Raw genomic sequence first — 14,595 nt, forward strand, 5'->3', positions numbered from 1 at the left:
GTGTGTGTGTGTGTGTGTGTGTGTACACATTAGTGAAAACATGCACACTGCTCACAATGCATGCAGAAGTGTGGGAGTTATTGACAGAAGTCTGCCTGGACAGATAAACTGCAGTTGATTAAATGGGCTGCTGCACAATAAAGAGGTGTTAGAAGCAGAAAAAGAGAGGCAATTTCGTGTGTGTGTGTGTGTGTGTGTGTGTGTGTGTGTGTGTGTGTGTGTGTGTGTGTGTGTGTGTGTGGTTGCACGTGTGGAGCTCAAACACCAGATGGACGAATTCTGAAGAAGGAGGCTGCTGACCAGAGTCCCACTGAGCTCACAAGCTAACACGCCCATGCTGCGTGTCAGAAAGCCGTAGAGAACATAAACACGCTCGCAGCCATCTCTCATTTTCTTTTATCAGCTTGGAGCCAATTATTCTCTCAAAATGCTGCTGTGCAGGCAGGCTAAAAGGCAAAATCATGCACAAAGCTAAATAGCTGCAGGACCTCCTCTTGCAACCCTATGACAAAATCTAGACCATCAAGATCAGATTACAGAACACCGGTGTCATTCCAGATGGCCACTTGTAAGATTTGGTGATTATGTTTCCTTAAAAACCTGCTGTGTCACCGAACACCATATCCTAGCCAATTATGGCTTAGAGCAACCTGCATCATGAATAAAGGAATTAAAGCAGAAAGAACCAGTGACAGAAGCTTTGGCATAACAAAACACATCACAAATTCCAGCTAAAGGCTCATCGAGTATCCTAGACAAATACTTGCATCTTGCCATGGCCTAAAACAACAAAAGAACAACGGATCACACTGACTGTCTCATTTCCAGGTGATATCAGGTGGCTTGAAGTCATATGTTATCAGTTTGGCCCATTAGATTTAGCTTGCTGCTTCCACTTGTCAGCTCTGCAGACAGTTTGTGCCATCATCTGAGAATGAATGCAGACCATAGGCAGCACTGTTACTCACTGGTTCCTTCAAAACGAGGTTCTTGAGCATAATTTGTGCAGGGCCTTTCTTTGTGGAGTTTGCATTTTCTCCTGTGCTTTTATAGTCTTTCCCTGAGACCTTCATTTTCACAAAAGAGATTATAAGCCTTCGAAAAACATGACAGATTTGAATGTTTCTGTCCAATTTTTGGGAGCCGGAGCTGGGTCAAAGTGGAAGCAGGTTTAGCGGGGTATTTCAGACGTCAGTTTGCCTAGCAATGCTTACAAGTTCCTCCCAGTGGACTCAAAGATGCTCCCGGGCCAGACAAGTTATATAAACTCTCCAGCAAGTTCTGCGGTTTTCAATATTTTGAAAACTGTCCCTACTGACAACCTGAACTGTACAGGTTGTCAGTAGGGACAGTTTTCGAGGTAAAGAAGTTCAAATGGGAAACAGTAGTTGGAACAACTATTTATTTTGTTTATCATTTTAAAATAATGCAGAACAATGTGGCGGCAGACTGATGGGAAAAAAACTAAACGGTGAAAGGAAATCCGTGCCGGTCTGGTGGCAGGTCCAGTCTGATCTTTAAAGGCCAGAGCTAAGAACTTGACTAACAGACGTGTCCAGTGACAGCAGAACAGAAAAGAGCAGACACTCTGACCTTTGCTCATAAAGATAAGACTGTGGAGAAAAGAAGAAAGAGATTAAAGCAAAATGACTGAGAGGCTAAGAGGCGTTACAAAGATTTACTGTGTCCACCCTGTCACAGTAACTGCAGCTAATACAATGGAGGTGAAGTGATGGTGGATGGTCTGAACACTTTGTGTCACGGCTGTCGCTTTAAATCAAAGAGATCGTTTTGGATTCTTTCTCCCCCACTGTCTGTCAGCATACCTGATCTGACCACCTACAAAAAGAGCTAAAGGTTAATGGAGGTCAGGAGTGTGATATCACAGCCTTTATGGCCAAACAGAGGATGAAATTATGAATGTAGCCCGACGAATCGGGGCAGAGTCACGCTGCGCTGCATACATTGTTATTTTGCCAAGATCTGTTTTGGATGTTTATCCAAAAGTCAAATAAACAGTGATTAACGTTACACCTGTTTCAACTTTTCAGATAGTTTTACTGACAGTTGTCTTTTCAAGGAATACTCTTACCACACTGGCAAGTCCACCCTTGGGAACTTCCCAAAACAGTTTAACCTTTGGGCTGCTGAGCAGCTCAAGGACTCTTCAGTGATGGAAATTTGGGAGAGCCAAGTGCATTTCTTCATTCCCACCCAGATTTATCATGATGGCCTTTAGGGGTCAAATTTTAGATCACCATTACCATTTTCCCACAGACTCTTATAGATGCAGAACCTTTGGAACTAGTGGATCTGCTGGCCATTCCAGAAGAAATGATTTAAGGCACTTTGAATTTTAGAAACGAAACCTACACCTGAATTTCCAATCTTCGGTACTGAATGATAACATTTAGGGCATTTCAGTCTGGTGTCTCAACTCCACACAGAAAGCCTGAAGGCGGTGGATTTGACCCCAGAACCCGCTTGCTGTGAGGTGACAGTAGTAACCACTGCACCACTGTGAGTGTCATGCTCTAAGAACCTCCTGCAGTCCAAGACAAGCCACTTGGTGACAGCTGTAGAAGTGAACGGGAGTGCAACTGCTTGTCCGTCTCTCTGTGTTACGTCCCACACCCCCACAATCCTGAATTAGATAAGCAGTTAAGAAAATGGGTGGATAGATGGATGGATTCTGGAGCGCATGACATACAATTCAGCACTGAATGGAGAGAAAATGAGGTGTTTTTCATAATTAGCTGCCCGAGGGCAAATGCAGTCTTTGTCTAATATTAATTATCCAACAATATTGGAAGCTGACAAGTACAACGTTGGTGAATGAGTATAAACAAATTACTATTTCACCTTCAATTGTGCGCTAATACATGATCATGCAGCTACAGGCAGGCAGACTGAGTGGAACAGAACAGAGGCAATGACCAGAGGAAGAAATAAAAGGAACTGAAAGACAGACAATTAAAAAAAGTGAGACAGGAAATGGTAGAGAGAGACAGGCAGCTTAAAGGGATAGGAAAGCAGCTGGAAAGACATGTAACAGATTGATACAAGCACCCGACCCAGAATGAGCACTGGTCATTTGCATGAGAATACCAAGTCTGGAGGGTAATTTCAGCAGCCTGATAACATGTCAGTCGGACAGAAAGTCCACCAGGAGGCCAATGAGCTCGATGCGGCACTGACAGCAGCACCAGGCTGAGGAATACTGCAGGTTCTCTGCAGGAGAAGCAGGAAAGATTCATCCATATGAGATGCTACAAAAAGAGCCCATGAAGAAAGTAATACATCTTATTTTAGAGTGTAAAAATCTCAATTTGCAGAATTTGCTGAAATAGTTTCAAACTAATCAAAGTGTTCGTGGGGTTTCCGACACTTGCAGTTGACTTGACAAATATCAGGTGTCCAAACTAATTAACTAATTAATGAATCTGTTCTGACCTTTGTGATAATATTGCTGTTTTTGCAATTTATGGAAACAAGAAGATTACTTTCAAAAGATCCAGCATCATGTAAATTTGGGGAATTTATGAATTATTCAGACTAGAAACATGAGCTTGGACTGCTGCAAATATAATTACATGCAGGGAAAAAAACAGATACTTAAGTAATACTATTTTAGAAATAACAACTTTTTGGAAACCGCAGAGCGTAACTGAATATGAAAATCAATACCTGATTAGTTGGCTGCTCTTACATAGTTCCAATTTACAGATTCCAATTAAAGTTTAATTCTGCCTTCAAATCCAACCCTTTGGGAAAATGATTACTGTGGCACAATAATTCTTTTCAAGTCAATTTCAGCATAATTGCAGTGGCGTCACTGATAACTGTCAGCGGCGCCTACAGAAGAAAGAAAATGTTTAAACATGAAGACTGCTATTAACATTTGGCAAGAAGACCGAGATGGCTAAATGACTTCTTACCAGTGAAAATAAAATGTAATGCAGATGAAGCAGAAGATGGACAGGGGCAATTCAGCGAAAGGATGAGGTGGGATGGGCAAGATATATGGAAAGAAAAATGGGACATCACGAAGAGAAGGAGAGAGTGAGCGGCAGAGAAAGGAAAGATAAATGAAGGATAACAGTAACCAGTGGGGAAACTGAAATAGTTGAGTCATTCATCCTCCAGGTTTCTGTTAATAGGCCATTCATCTCCAATCAATAGACTATAAAGGGGTTTTTATCCACTTCTGGTGTCCCCTTCAGACCTCCAATGTGATCAGCTACATCAGGTTAAAGTCCCAAGTACATTGTCAGGCCCTCAGGTGAATGTGTGAATGCAAAGGGAAGGTGCTTTGTTTCATAAAATGTCTGGCTTAAAAGGATATTTTTGTTTCCTTTATAAATGACTTTGGGATTTTGTTTTTTTGTCTTTCATTTGCAAATCCCAGTGTTGCTGCCTTGTTGTTGTATGGCTGCTGTGGCTGAAGAGGCGGAGAGGGTCATCCACTTATTGCTTTAAACCCTCCAGTCCTGGGTAAGACATCTGTTATCTGCTTGTGCTGGGAGAAGAGCTCTATGTACAAATTTGCTTGCGGTATAAAGTACTTTGAGTGGTTCCTCTGGATCTCTATTAGCATCCTCATTATCATCAGATTCTTCCTTAGGTCTTCCATATATGTGAAGAATAGTATAAAGCCATATACAAACAGTCCATTCATTCCTTGCGTGCGTCAGTAAAATATCAAGCTGTAGTTTACATAAATGTGCAATATTTCCAGACTGAGGTGAGTGGTGAACCTCGAAGTTCTCAGCTGGTTTGGTTTTACTTTCTCTCACCCTTTACATATAATGACTTCCACTTTCTTCCTTCTGGAGAAATACAGAAATACAGATCAACTACTTGATCGACACTGAGGTTTATACACAGACATAGAGGATTTATTACTTTATAATTTAGTACAAATTAGTCTCATAAAAAAATACAGAATTGCACTCAAAAAATGATAACAGCAACTTCAACTTCATTGTAGTTACTTGAACATGCACACTTACAATCCTCCACCAAGCTTCAACATATTAACATTTTGTATTTGAACATGTTAATATGCCAGTTTTTAGCTCAAAGCACCACTGTCCCTGGCAGGGAAAATAACTGATCTTTGAAGATCACAGTTTCTGTCAAACAAAAGGCTGTAATTCAAAACTGGTTCAGTGGTTAAAGGAAGCCAAAAAAATTGTTTTTGTTTGCTATCAGCGAACACAGACCTCCCATGATTAAAGAATCACTACAATCTTCTGTTCTGAGGCTGCTCTGCTCGTATTCACATTTTTTTGGTGTATAAATGTACTTGGTATACCATGAAAAATGGAATTGTAATCTATAGTTATTCCATTTAAAGTGAATAATCTCATCACATATAACACATGTTCATGACCTTCACTGCTCATCAATAACAATAAAGTTTGAATGAGTGAAACATTATAGATTTCTTGTTATGGTGTGCCGTGTAGGTCATATTTAAAGCCTGATAATCGGTGTTCACTTAGTGGATAAATGAAGTGAGAGTGAAGCGGCTCCTTAGAGAACAACCAGAGGAAGCAGAGTTTGCAGCAGAGATGGAAATGAGTCGGAGACATTCATTTATTCATCGATTTCCTCGGCAAACAGCTGGGAATGCTCCCTGGGATCCCGAACCAAGAACTTCCTTATCTACTGGCAACATACTAGAGCAAGATTAGGAAAAATAAATGCATGAGGGTTACCGCTGTCTTGAAATTATTTGTTAGGACATTGAACCAGATGTTGCTGTGGGATCTCAGCTGGTACTCTATTATAGCCCAGGAGTTCTTTCATGTTTAAATGATCTGTTTCTACAGACTTTCCTTCACACATTAACAGCAACCCCTGTGGATACACTGTACTACTTAAAGAATGTAGAGTTTATTCTGGGTCTTTTGACTGTACCTGGATTATTTTAGTGCAGGGGTATAGTAGGGCTGGGCGATATATCGAGTTTTTTAAAAAAATATATCGATATATTTTCATACGAGATATAAGATGTGGCAATATCGTTTATATCGATATAGTCTATGTTACGTTATAATTATACTTGTGGAGCCGCAGGTTTGCCTCTCTTTCGTCCACTTTTGTCTCTACGCAACGTTACTCTGCCTTGCCTCTCCTTCACTGAACACAACTCCGCCTCCCCCATAGCTTCACCTGCAGGCAATGACAAGATGAAAGCGGAAAATCTCCGTTAGCGAGTTACCGTGCGTGGGGCTGGACGGCGTCAACGTGTTAGCGAGCTAACCACGCTAACGAGCTAACCGCGCTAACGACATGCAGCCAGGAGGGGCTGCACGGCCTAAAATCCTTTCATTTTCTCAAAACTCGACAGTGCGCCTTATGTATGAATTCTGGTTGTGCTTACTGACCGCGAACCGATTTTATGTGGTACACAGCGCTCAGCAATCTGTCAACAAAAGTTTTAATATGACTTTGCTAAGCTACGGAGCTGCACCGCTTGATGTCGGAGTGATACGTACTGTGTGTGTATAAGGACCACAAATGGCACTTGTTCAGAGACGTGGTGCAGCTGTGAAATCTGTCTCTTTGTTATTATGCTCAGCGTCTATTAGTTTACATTTTGACTGCACAATTGTGAGCTTTTTGTTATGCACAAAAACAACATTTTCTTTTATTTATGGACCATGATTATTTAATAAATGCTGATAATTTTTTTTGAGTAATTTCTTCATATACATCTACGCTGTATGTAAATAAAAGTGCCCGTGTGACATCTGGGACACAGTGTGACTAAGAACTCTCTTTTTGTTCTTAACTTATGGCTTTAAAAAAAAAAAATCGAGATATATATCTTATATCGCCATCCAGCTAAAAAATATCGAGATATGAATTTTGGGTCATATCGCCCAGCCCTAGGGTATAGCATCAACATCATGTTTTTATATTCATGTAAATTTAATGAACTGGAAGCCTGAGGAAGTTATTTTGTCCTATAATGCTCTCCTCTGTGGCAAATTTAAAATGTATGGGTCGGCTGGGGGCAATTCTAACAATTGTCATATTTTTGTAAGACTACAAATTTCAATCTAATTTCAGTAAACAAGCTTGAGTCCGAAACCTGACTCTGCACATGCTCAGTGAGATCCTGTCCGAACCTTGATAAAGGTAAGGACACGAGTTTGAAGAAAAATACTGATTTTGAGGAATAAAACTATACATATTTTTCTTCAGACTTAATCTTTAACCTATATATTCAAAATGACAACAAACAACTCGTGCCACAAATTTTCAACATGACCCCAAAATCAGGTGCATCTGAAACACAGGTGCACATCAGTTATTGTAACGTGAAGTAGAAAAGAAAAGTGACCAGTTTTCTTGTCATCGGTTAGCAGTACTACACAAACTAATAAGAACTAAAGTTCACAGAGAATAGCAAACATGACCTTGACCTTGGGCAGACTTTTGATGAAGATCCATCAGGTGACCGTCTGAAACTTTCACCAAAATCCGATCATTCCAGGAGGAGTGAAACTGTGGGTAGATGCACGATAGACACTTCACCACAGCATAAGATCATCGGTGGCCGATTGAGCTAAAAATATTGCAGTTGCCTTGGTCTTCCAACCTTGATTTTTTCCCACAGTACAGAAATGAATATTTATGCCTGTGTACCACTGAGATTTTTTAATATATACAGTATATACTGCATAAATATACAGCACAAAGTGTCTGTGATATTGATGGCAGCAGTGAGAGGATTTATGTGAGAAATTACTCAATATATAAAATCCTGGAGGCACATTCTATCTCTTCTCTGTTTTCTCTTTTTACTAGTGTTTAACATAACTACAAAACATGGAAACAAGACATTTCACTTGGATTTCGAGGAAATAAAAACCCAATCGTATACTGTGCAACATATAAGACAGCTGAAACAATTCCAGTTGCAAACTCAGCTCATGTTAATGATAACTGTGTAAACGCCATCAAATGAGACAGATGCAATGGATAGTGCATTTACACTCTGAAAAAAACAAAAAACAAACTTGTGTTGTTTTAGTTAATGGTAGCTATTAAGCTGCGCTTCTCTGCATGAATCCTGAATCCTTGTAAATAATGACAACGCTGGCCGATACTTGCTTGTGGGTTGCTTGTGCACGCTGGTATTATGTAGGTGCTAGCAAGTGTAAGTGCCAGCAAGTAGATGAAGATACCAGGAGTTATATTTGTGTAGTTATATTTCTGAGAAGGTGCAGGTCTGTATATGCTGTAGTCTGGATCAGAGACTTAATGTAGTATTATAAATCAAGTCAACAGTCTTATGTAATATAGCTTTTATTTCTAACTGCTTCACATCCTAACATGCAGTGCCTTTAATCAATCAGCAGTAAGTATAATCTTCTTTATGGGTAATATAAAATGGTCTCAGGTTACTTTTAATATTAGTTTTAAGAGTTTTCACAATGTTCACAAGTCTTTGAAATCTTGTCTCTGTCATCTTTGCGTCTCCTAGTTAATGAAAGACCACGAAATGTCAGTTCCATTACAGCAGGGTGGCTTTTGAACATCAAATGCCAGCAAAGGGCAACAATGAAAAATTAGCTCTTACAGTCTTTAATACACGGCCTGAAGTGTCACTGCAACGCCTGCTCATTTCTTTACTACCAAGCAGAGTAGAAAGTCAAATTCAGATTTAATGAGTCACGCTCTATTATAATTGATGCTAAAACAATTTAGCATTTAATATAGAGCGTGCAGCGTGTTGACAGAGTACTCCTACAGATTGCTCAGATACAAATGACAGAAGTAGATTTTTTCCCCTAAGATCAGACTGGCACCTTCTTGTTTACTGTAAGCCTCACATACTAACACGCTGTGTTGTTCAAGCTTGCATTTTTTTCCCAGTTAAAAACATTCAGGTCCAAATTAAAAGAACGTATCACCATTCCAACTAATAGTTAATCCATAATCCTATTTTTTCCCCAAACCATGCCAAAGGCACAAACACTATTTGCATCAATTTTTTGCATATTTCTCACACTTACATGTTTCAGATCATCAAATATATTTTAATACTAGTTAGGTACTTTTGTTTGGAAGTAGCAGAATCTGTTCCTCACCTTCTCTTTTGTTGAGTTTGGCGAAACCCGGGGCGTGGCTGCTGGACAGCTGGGAAGAGCTTCGGAAGGAAGATGGCGGCAGATTGGAGACCAGTGCGCTGTCACACACCTCTGTCGAGAAATATCAAAACATAAAGTATAATGAATGTCCTTCAGATTTTGACATTTACATGTAAATGTCAGCATGTGCACTGCTGTGCTTTTTGAGGGTCTATAATTACATTTGTTTCAACATCTCCACACAGATATAGCCTCCTCAAAATATTCCTAGACTGAACAAAACAAAATTAAAAGTCTGAGAGAAGTAAGCATAGTTGAACACAGCTATGACGCATCCTGAGTAAGAGCACTCTTAGCTCAAGAAATCTGTTACTGGGCTTCAGTGCCAGTTTTAGCCCTAATAAGCAAAGAGGAGCAGTGGATGTGTTATCTTTGAATTGCAGGGTTAATGTCAGCTACAGTTCCTCGCTGCACAGTTAAGTAGTTCACAACAGTAGGTTGACGCGGGAATGTCTTTTTTTAAGCTTTAAAATCAAGAAAAAAAAGAAGAAGGAAGCATTCAAACTTTTTATCTGACTGAAAAAAAGCTGAGTGGTTCAAAGAGTAGAGATCAACAGCAAAAAGCACAATGAGAATATCACAATACCCGACACAGCTGGAAATGGATTAGTCTCCATCTCTTAGCCTGAGTGAAAACCTGATGAAATGTTATAAACAGCAGGGTGGGAGTGCTCTGATGCTGAGAGGTAAAAGCGTTGTTTCTGCAAATGATCAGCTTTTTTAAGATAAAAGAAGTTTATTCGGACAGCTTTTGATTGTTTCATTCTAAAGTCTTAAAGAGGCGCTAATGACAACTAAAGTGTTGAGCCTGTGAATATAACAACATGAGTGTCAGAGAGGAGTCTAATCATTCAGGAGCTGGTTTAATGTTCCCCAGGTAGAAACGGGTCTTTCAGCAGTAATGGCTCCATATTAGATGAATGAACAGCGTAATAATGTCCAGTTGGATGAGTAAATGGTGTAATTCTGGCTCAATGGATAAATGAACGTTGCAATCATGTCGTGTTGCGGAGATGAATGGCGTCCTGAGTGAGTCATTATAGGCTGGATGCTGATGGGGATGATTCAGTGTTGTCAGAGGAAACCTTTACATGTTTCTCATATTTAGTTTATGGATGATTCCCTGAAATCAAAACATAATATATTGAACATTATGCGGTAATTAACATTAATTACTCTTATTTTAATTGGAGCCTCTCTCACAGTCTCCAATAAACCTACAAAAAAAAGAAAGCAAGCACTTTTTTGTTCAAATTAAAGCAGCTTTCTCTGTCATTTATTATAGCTACATGACATAGAGAAATCATTTGTAAAGGCAGAATACAAATGAATGTTTGTTTTACTGTATCTGATTGTCTTTGGTCTGCACAGCATAATCACATCCCACAGATATACACACGGATTCATGATCACCAGCCCAATAAATATTCTGTCAGGGTCCTGGGACTGGGCGACCCAGGATCCCTGAGCAGTCATGTATTTTATTATTATTAGTATTATTATTAGTATTATTATTATTGTTGTTGTGTATTTTGGTGTTGCTCCCCCTTCCCTGTGCTTGTGTATATGTGTGTGTGTGGGTGGCTGAGCACTAGTTTACAGGCGGCGTCAGGCCTGGAGGGTGTGGCCCTGCAAGGGGACTGGCCACACCCGAAGCCACACACCTGCTGCTGATCAGGCCTCGTCGGGGGAGCTACTTAAGAGTCTTGGAGCTCCCACCGACGCGGGATCATTGCTTGGGACTCCACGTTAGTTACCCAGTTTAGGTTTTGGTCGTGTAGTGTATGCCTGCCATTGTTCAGTGTCCTGACTGCTGCCGCTATTGTTTCCCGCAGGAGGAGCGTGGAAGGCTTAAGGAGCAGCGAGCACCGGGAGTGCAGACACGGGAGCAGAGAGCACTTGGAGGACACGACACGGGAGTCTGGGGAGAAACACGGGGATTTATTGTTGTTTGATATCACCCTCTGTAAATAAACACTGTCTATACGTAGAGCACCGCGCCTGGGTCCTCCTTCCCCACTCCTTCCACGGTGTGCCATGCCGCACCGTGACAGAATGATCCCGCCACTTATGGACCCAGCGGTCTCCGAGGAGAGGCTCAGGAGGGAAATTATGGACAAAGTGTACCGCATGTGTGAATTATGGTGGGAGAAGCCTGCGGAAGGTTTGCGTCACGCCGTGGAGAGGCGGCTGCAGGAGATGCTTTTTGAATTCCCCTGGCTGGTGGACTCCCTTAATGCGGTGGTCCTGGACTTCCTACTTTCCACCCTCCACCTCCACTCTCCTCCTCAGGCTGCCCACCAGCTCGGACAGCTGGTGGATTCACTGCCTGAGACGCCGGCCCCGACGCCGACACGGAAACTACGTTCGCGCCGCCAGCGTTCCTCACCGCAGCTAAATCCACAGACATCTCAACAGCCGGCTGTGGTGAGTCATATGGACAATTCATCGTCACTCACCTCGACTGTTTACTCTGGGGCTATGTTTATACGGTCAGCTGCCCAGCCGGTAGCCAAAGCGCAGCCCGCGGCCCAGCTGGTCGCTGTACCTCAGCCTATCGCCCGGCTAGTGATCCAGCCGTCACCTGCTGAATTATCCCCCGCGACATCTACCTCACCGCTTACCGTTTCATCCTGTTCACCATCCACATCACCCGCTCAGCCATCTTCTCCACCAGCAGCAGCCTCCATTCCACTACCCACTCCAGCGGCCTTGTCCGGAGAGAGCGACCTCACCCGCGTCCAACGCCTGATGGACTGGGTAACTCACACCACCAACACAAGGGCAAGAGTGGTGGGGTTAAACGCCATCGAGGCATTCCTGGAGGGAAACCCCTACCTCGGCCAGCTCAAGGGAGTTTCCGCCTGCCTTTGCACCCTGCATAAAGCCCGGGGGGTAGTGCAAGCTCGGGAAACCTCAGACTTCGTCCAGCTGCAGCAGGAGCTCAGCATGCCCGAGCAGGAGCTCAGCGAGCCGGAGGAGCCCGCACCGTCAGCTGAGGCGCTCAGCGAGCCGGAGGAGCTCAGCATGCCCGAGCAGGAGCTCAGCGAGCCGGAGGAGCCCGCATCGCCAGCTGTGGAGCTCAGCATGCCCGAGCAGGAGCTCAGCGAGCCGGAGGAGCCCGCACCGCCAGCTGAGGCGCTCAGCGAGCCGGAGGAGCCCGCACCGCCAGCTGAGGCGCTCAGCGAGCCGGAGGAGCCCGCACCGCCAGCTGAGGCGCTCAGCGAGCCGGAGGAGCCCGCACCGCCAGCTGAGGCGCTCAGCGAGCCGGAGGAGCCCGCACCGTCAGCTGAGGCGCTCAGCGAGCCGGAGGAGCTCAGCATGCCCGAGCAGGAGCTCAGCGAGCCGGAGGAGCCCGCACCGCCAGCTGAGGAGCTCAGCGAGCCGGAGGAGGAGCTCAGCGAGCCGGAGGAGGAGCTCAGCGAGCCGGAGGAGGAGCTCAGCGAGCCGGAGGAGGAGCTCGCACCGCCAGCTGAGGAGCTCAGCGAGCCGGAGGAGGAGCTCAGCGAGCCGGAGGAGGAGCTCAGTGAGCCGGAGGAGCCCGCTCTGTCAGCTGAGGAGCTCAGCGAGCCGGAGGAGGAGCTCTCGCTGCCGGCCGAGGAGGAGCTCGCTCGGCCGGAGGTCAGCGGACCGGAGGGACCTCCACGTCTAGCGCGGCCTCCTCGCCGTCCACGTCCGGTGCGTCCATGTCAGCGATCGGCGCGTCATGGACCTGTTGCCACGCCTCGCTGTTGCTCACCGGAGCAGCGACGTTGCCACCGGACCCGTGGCAGGCCACCAGAACCGTTCCACCGCCACCGGACCCGTGGCAGGCCACCAGAACCGTTCCACCGCCACCGGACCCGTGGCAGGCCGCCGGAGGAGCAGCGCCGCCGCCACCAGAACCGTTCCGCCGCCACCGGACCCGTGGCAGGCCCCCTGAACTGTTTTGCTGCTGCCGCCGGACCCGGGGCCGTCCGCCGGAGCTGCTACGTCGCCGCCGTTGGGCTCGAGGTAGGCCCCCTGAACTCTCTTGTTGTGTTGATGGGCCGCCTGTGACTGTTTGTGGCGTCTTTTCGTTTTCTTTTTGCACCGCTGCGGGATGCGCGGTCTGACTCTGAGACTGTGGACTGGGTCGGTTTGTTGTTTTGTTGTTTTTGCTTGTTTTGGTTCTGGCCCTCCGTCCTGGTTCCCCCAGCCGCCCGCCCTGGGTTGGTTGTGCTGTTTTTTGTTTTGGGGTCGTCGGGAGCCGACCCTTGGGGGGGGGGGGGGGGTACTGTCAGGGTCCTGGGACTGGGCGACCCAGGATCCCTGAGCAGTCATGTATTTTATTATTATTATTATTAGTAGTAGTAGTAGTAGTAGTATTATTGTTGTGCATTTTGGTGTTGCTCCCCCTTCCCTGTGCTTGTGTGTGTGTGTGTGGGTGGCTGAGCACTAGTTTACAGGTGGCGTCAGGCCTGGAGGGTGTGGCCCTGCAAGGGGACTGGCCACACCCGAAGCCACACACCTGCTGCTGATCAGGCCTCGTCGGGGGAGCTACTTAAGAGTCTTGGAGCTCCCACCGACGCGGGATCATTGCTTGGGACTCCACGTTAGTTACCCAGTTTAGGTTTTGGTCGTGTAGTGTATGCCTGCCATTGTTCAGTGTCCTGACTGCTGCCGCTATTGTTTCCCGCAGGAGGAGCGTGGAAGGCTTAAGGAGCAGCGAGCACCGGGAGTGCAGACACGGGAGCAGAGAGCACTTGGAGGACACGACACGGGAGTCTGGGGAGAAACACGGGGATTTATTGTTGTTTGATATCACCCTCTGTAAATAAACACTGTCTATACGTAGAGCACCGCGCCTGGGTCCTCCTTCCCCACTCCTTCCACGGTGTGCCATGCCGCACCGTGACATATTCATAGTTTTCCTCTCAAGCTGCAAACTGTAAGCTAAAGCCAAACTATCACCGCCTCCATCCAAAGCCTCTCCGTTAATGGATGTTGTTCTCCACCACTGAGACAAGAGCCAATTACTATGATTCACGCAGCAGTCCGATCTGGGCCCAGAACTCTGACAGCAAGGCTTTAGTTTCGATTACTCTGTCAACATCAGTGCACTTCATCTCAACAACACAAGGCCTTTTATTTATATTTGTCTCTGTATTTATATATATGTGTGTGTGTGTGTGTGTGTGTGTGTGCTTTTTTTGGAAGTCGAATTTCCCAGAGGAACCCACCCGAGGGATTAATAAAGTTCTATCTTATCTCATCCGCCTCCCGATAATTTCAAAGAGGAATACCATTCCATTTACAGCAGCTCTTTTCAAATGAAATTTGTAGCTAGAGCCAACAACAATATTGGCCTATTTACCTGTAGTTAAAGAAAATTTTGTATCAGTTTAGAAAAGAGCAGGATTTTAAATTTTAAAGCACTGACGATGCTTCACAAACTGAACCCTGA

The 14,595-nt window shown here is 44.8% G+C and overlaps 1 protein-coding gene and 2 long non-coding RNA genes across 3 annotated transcripts in view; 2 read left to right on the forward strand and 1 right to left on the reverse strand.

Annotated features, from left to right (window-relative positions):
• The window catches only part of LOC101469035 (contactin-associated protein-like 4), a 163,359-nt gene that overhangs the window by 104,787 nt on the left and 43,977 nt on the right, over positions 1–14,595 (reverse strand). Inside the window, exon 2 of the mRNA XM_004565554.4 lies at positions 9,111–9,221. Coding sequence (XP_004565611.2) covers positions 9,111–9,221 — 111 coding nt within the window. The remainder of the gene's footprint in view (positions 1–9,110; positions 9,222–14,595) is intronic.
• On the forward strand, positions 10,780–11,160 carry LOC143413698 (uncharacterized). Its single transcript, XR_013094303.1, has 2 exons — positions 10,780–10,918; positions 11,006–11,160. It is a non-coding gene; the product is annotated as an uncharacterized LOC143413698 (long non-coding RNA).
• Positions 13,634–13,985, forward strand: LOC143413753 (uncharacterized). The gene is made up of 2 exons (XR_013094368.1): positions 13,634–13,743; positions 13,831–13,985. It is a non-coding gene; the product is annotated as an uncharacterized LOC143413753 (long non-coding RNA).

Source organism: Maylandia zebra, linkage group LG18, assembly GCF_041146795.1.
Source record: "Maylandia zebra isolate NMK-2024a linkage group LG18, Mzebra_GT3a, whole genome shotgun sequence".
Lineage (NCBI taxonomy): Eukaryota > Metazoa > Chordata > Actinopteri > Cichliformes > Cichlidae > Maylandia > Maylandia zebra.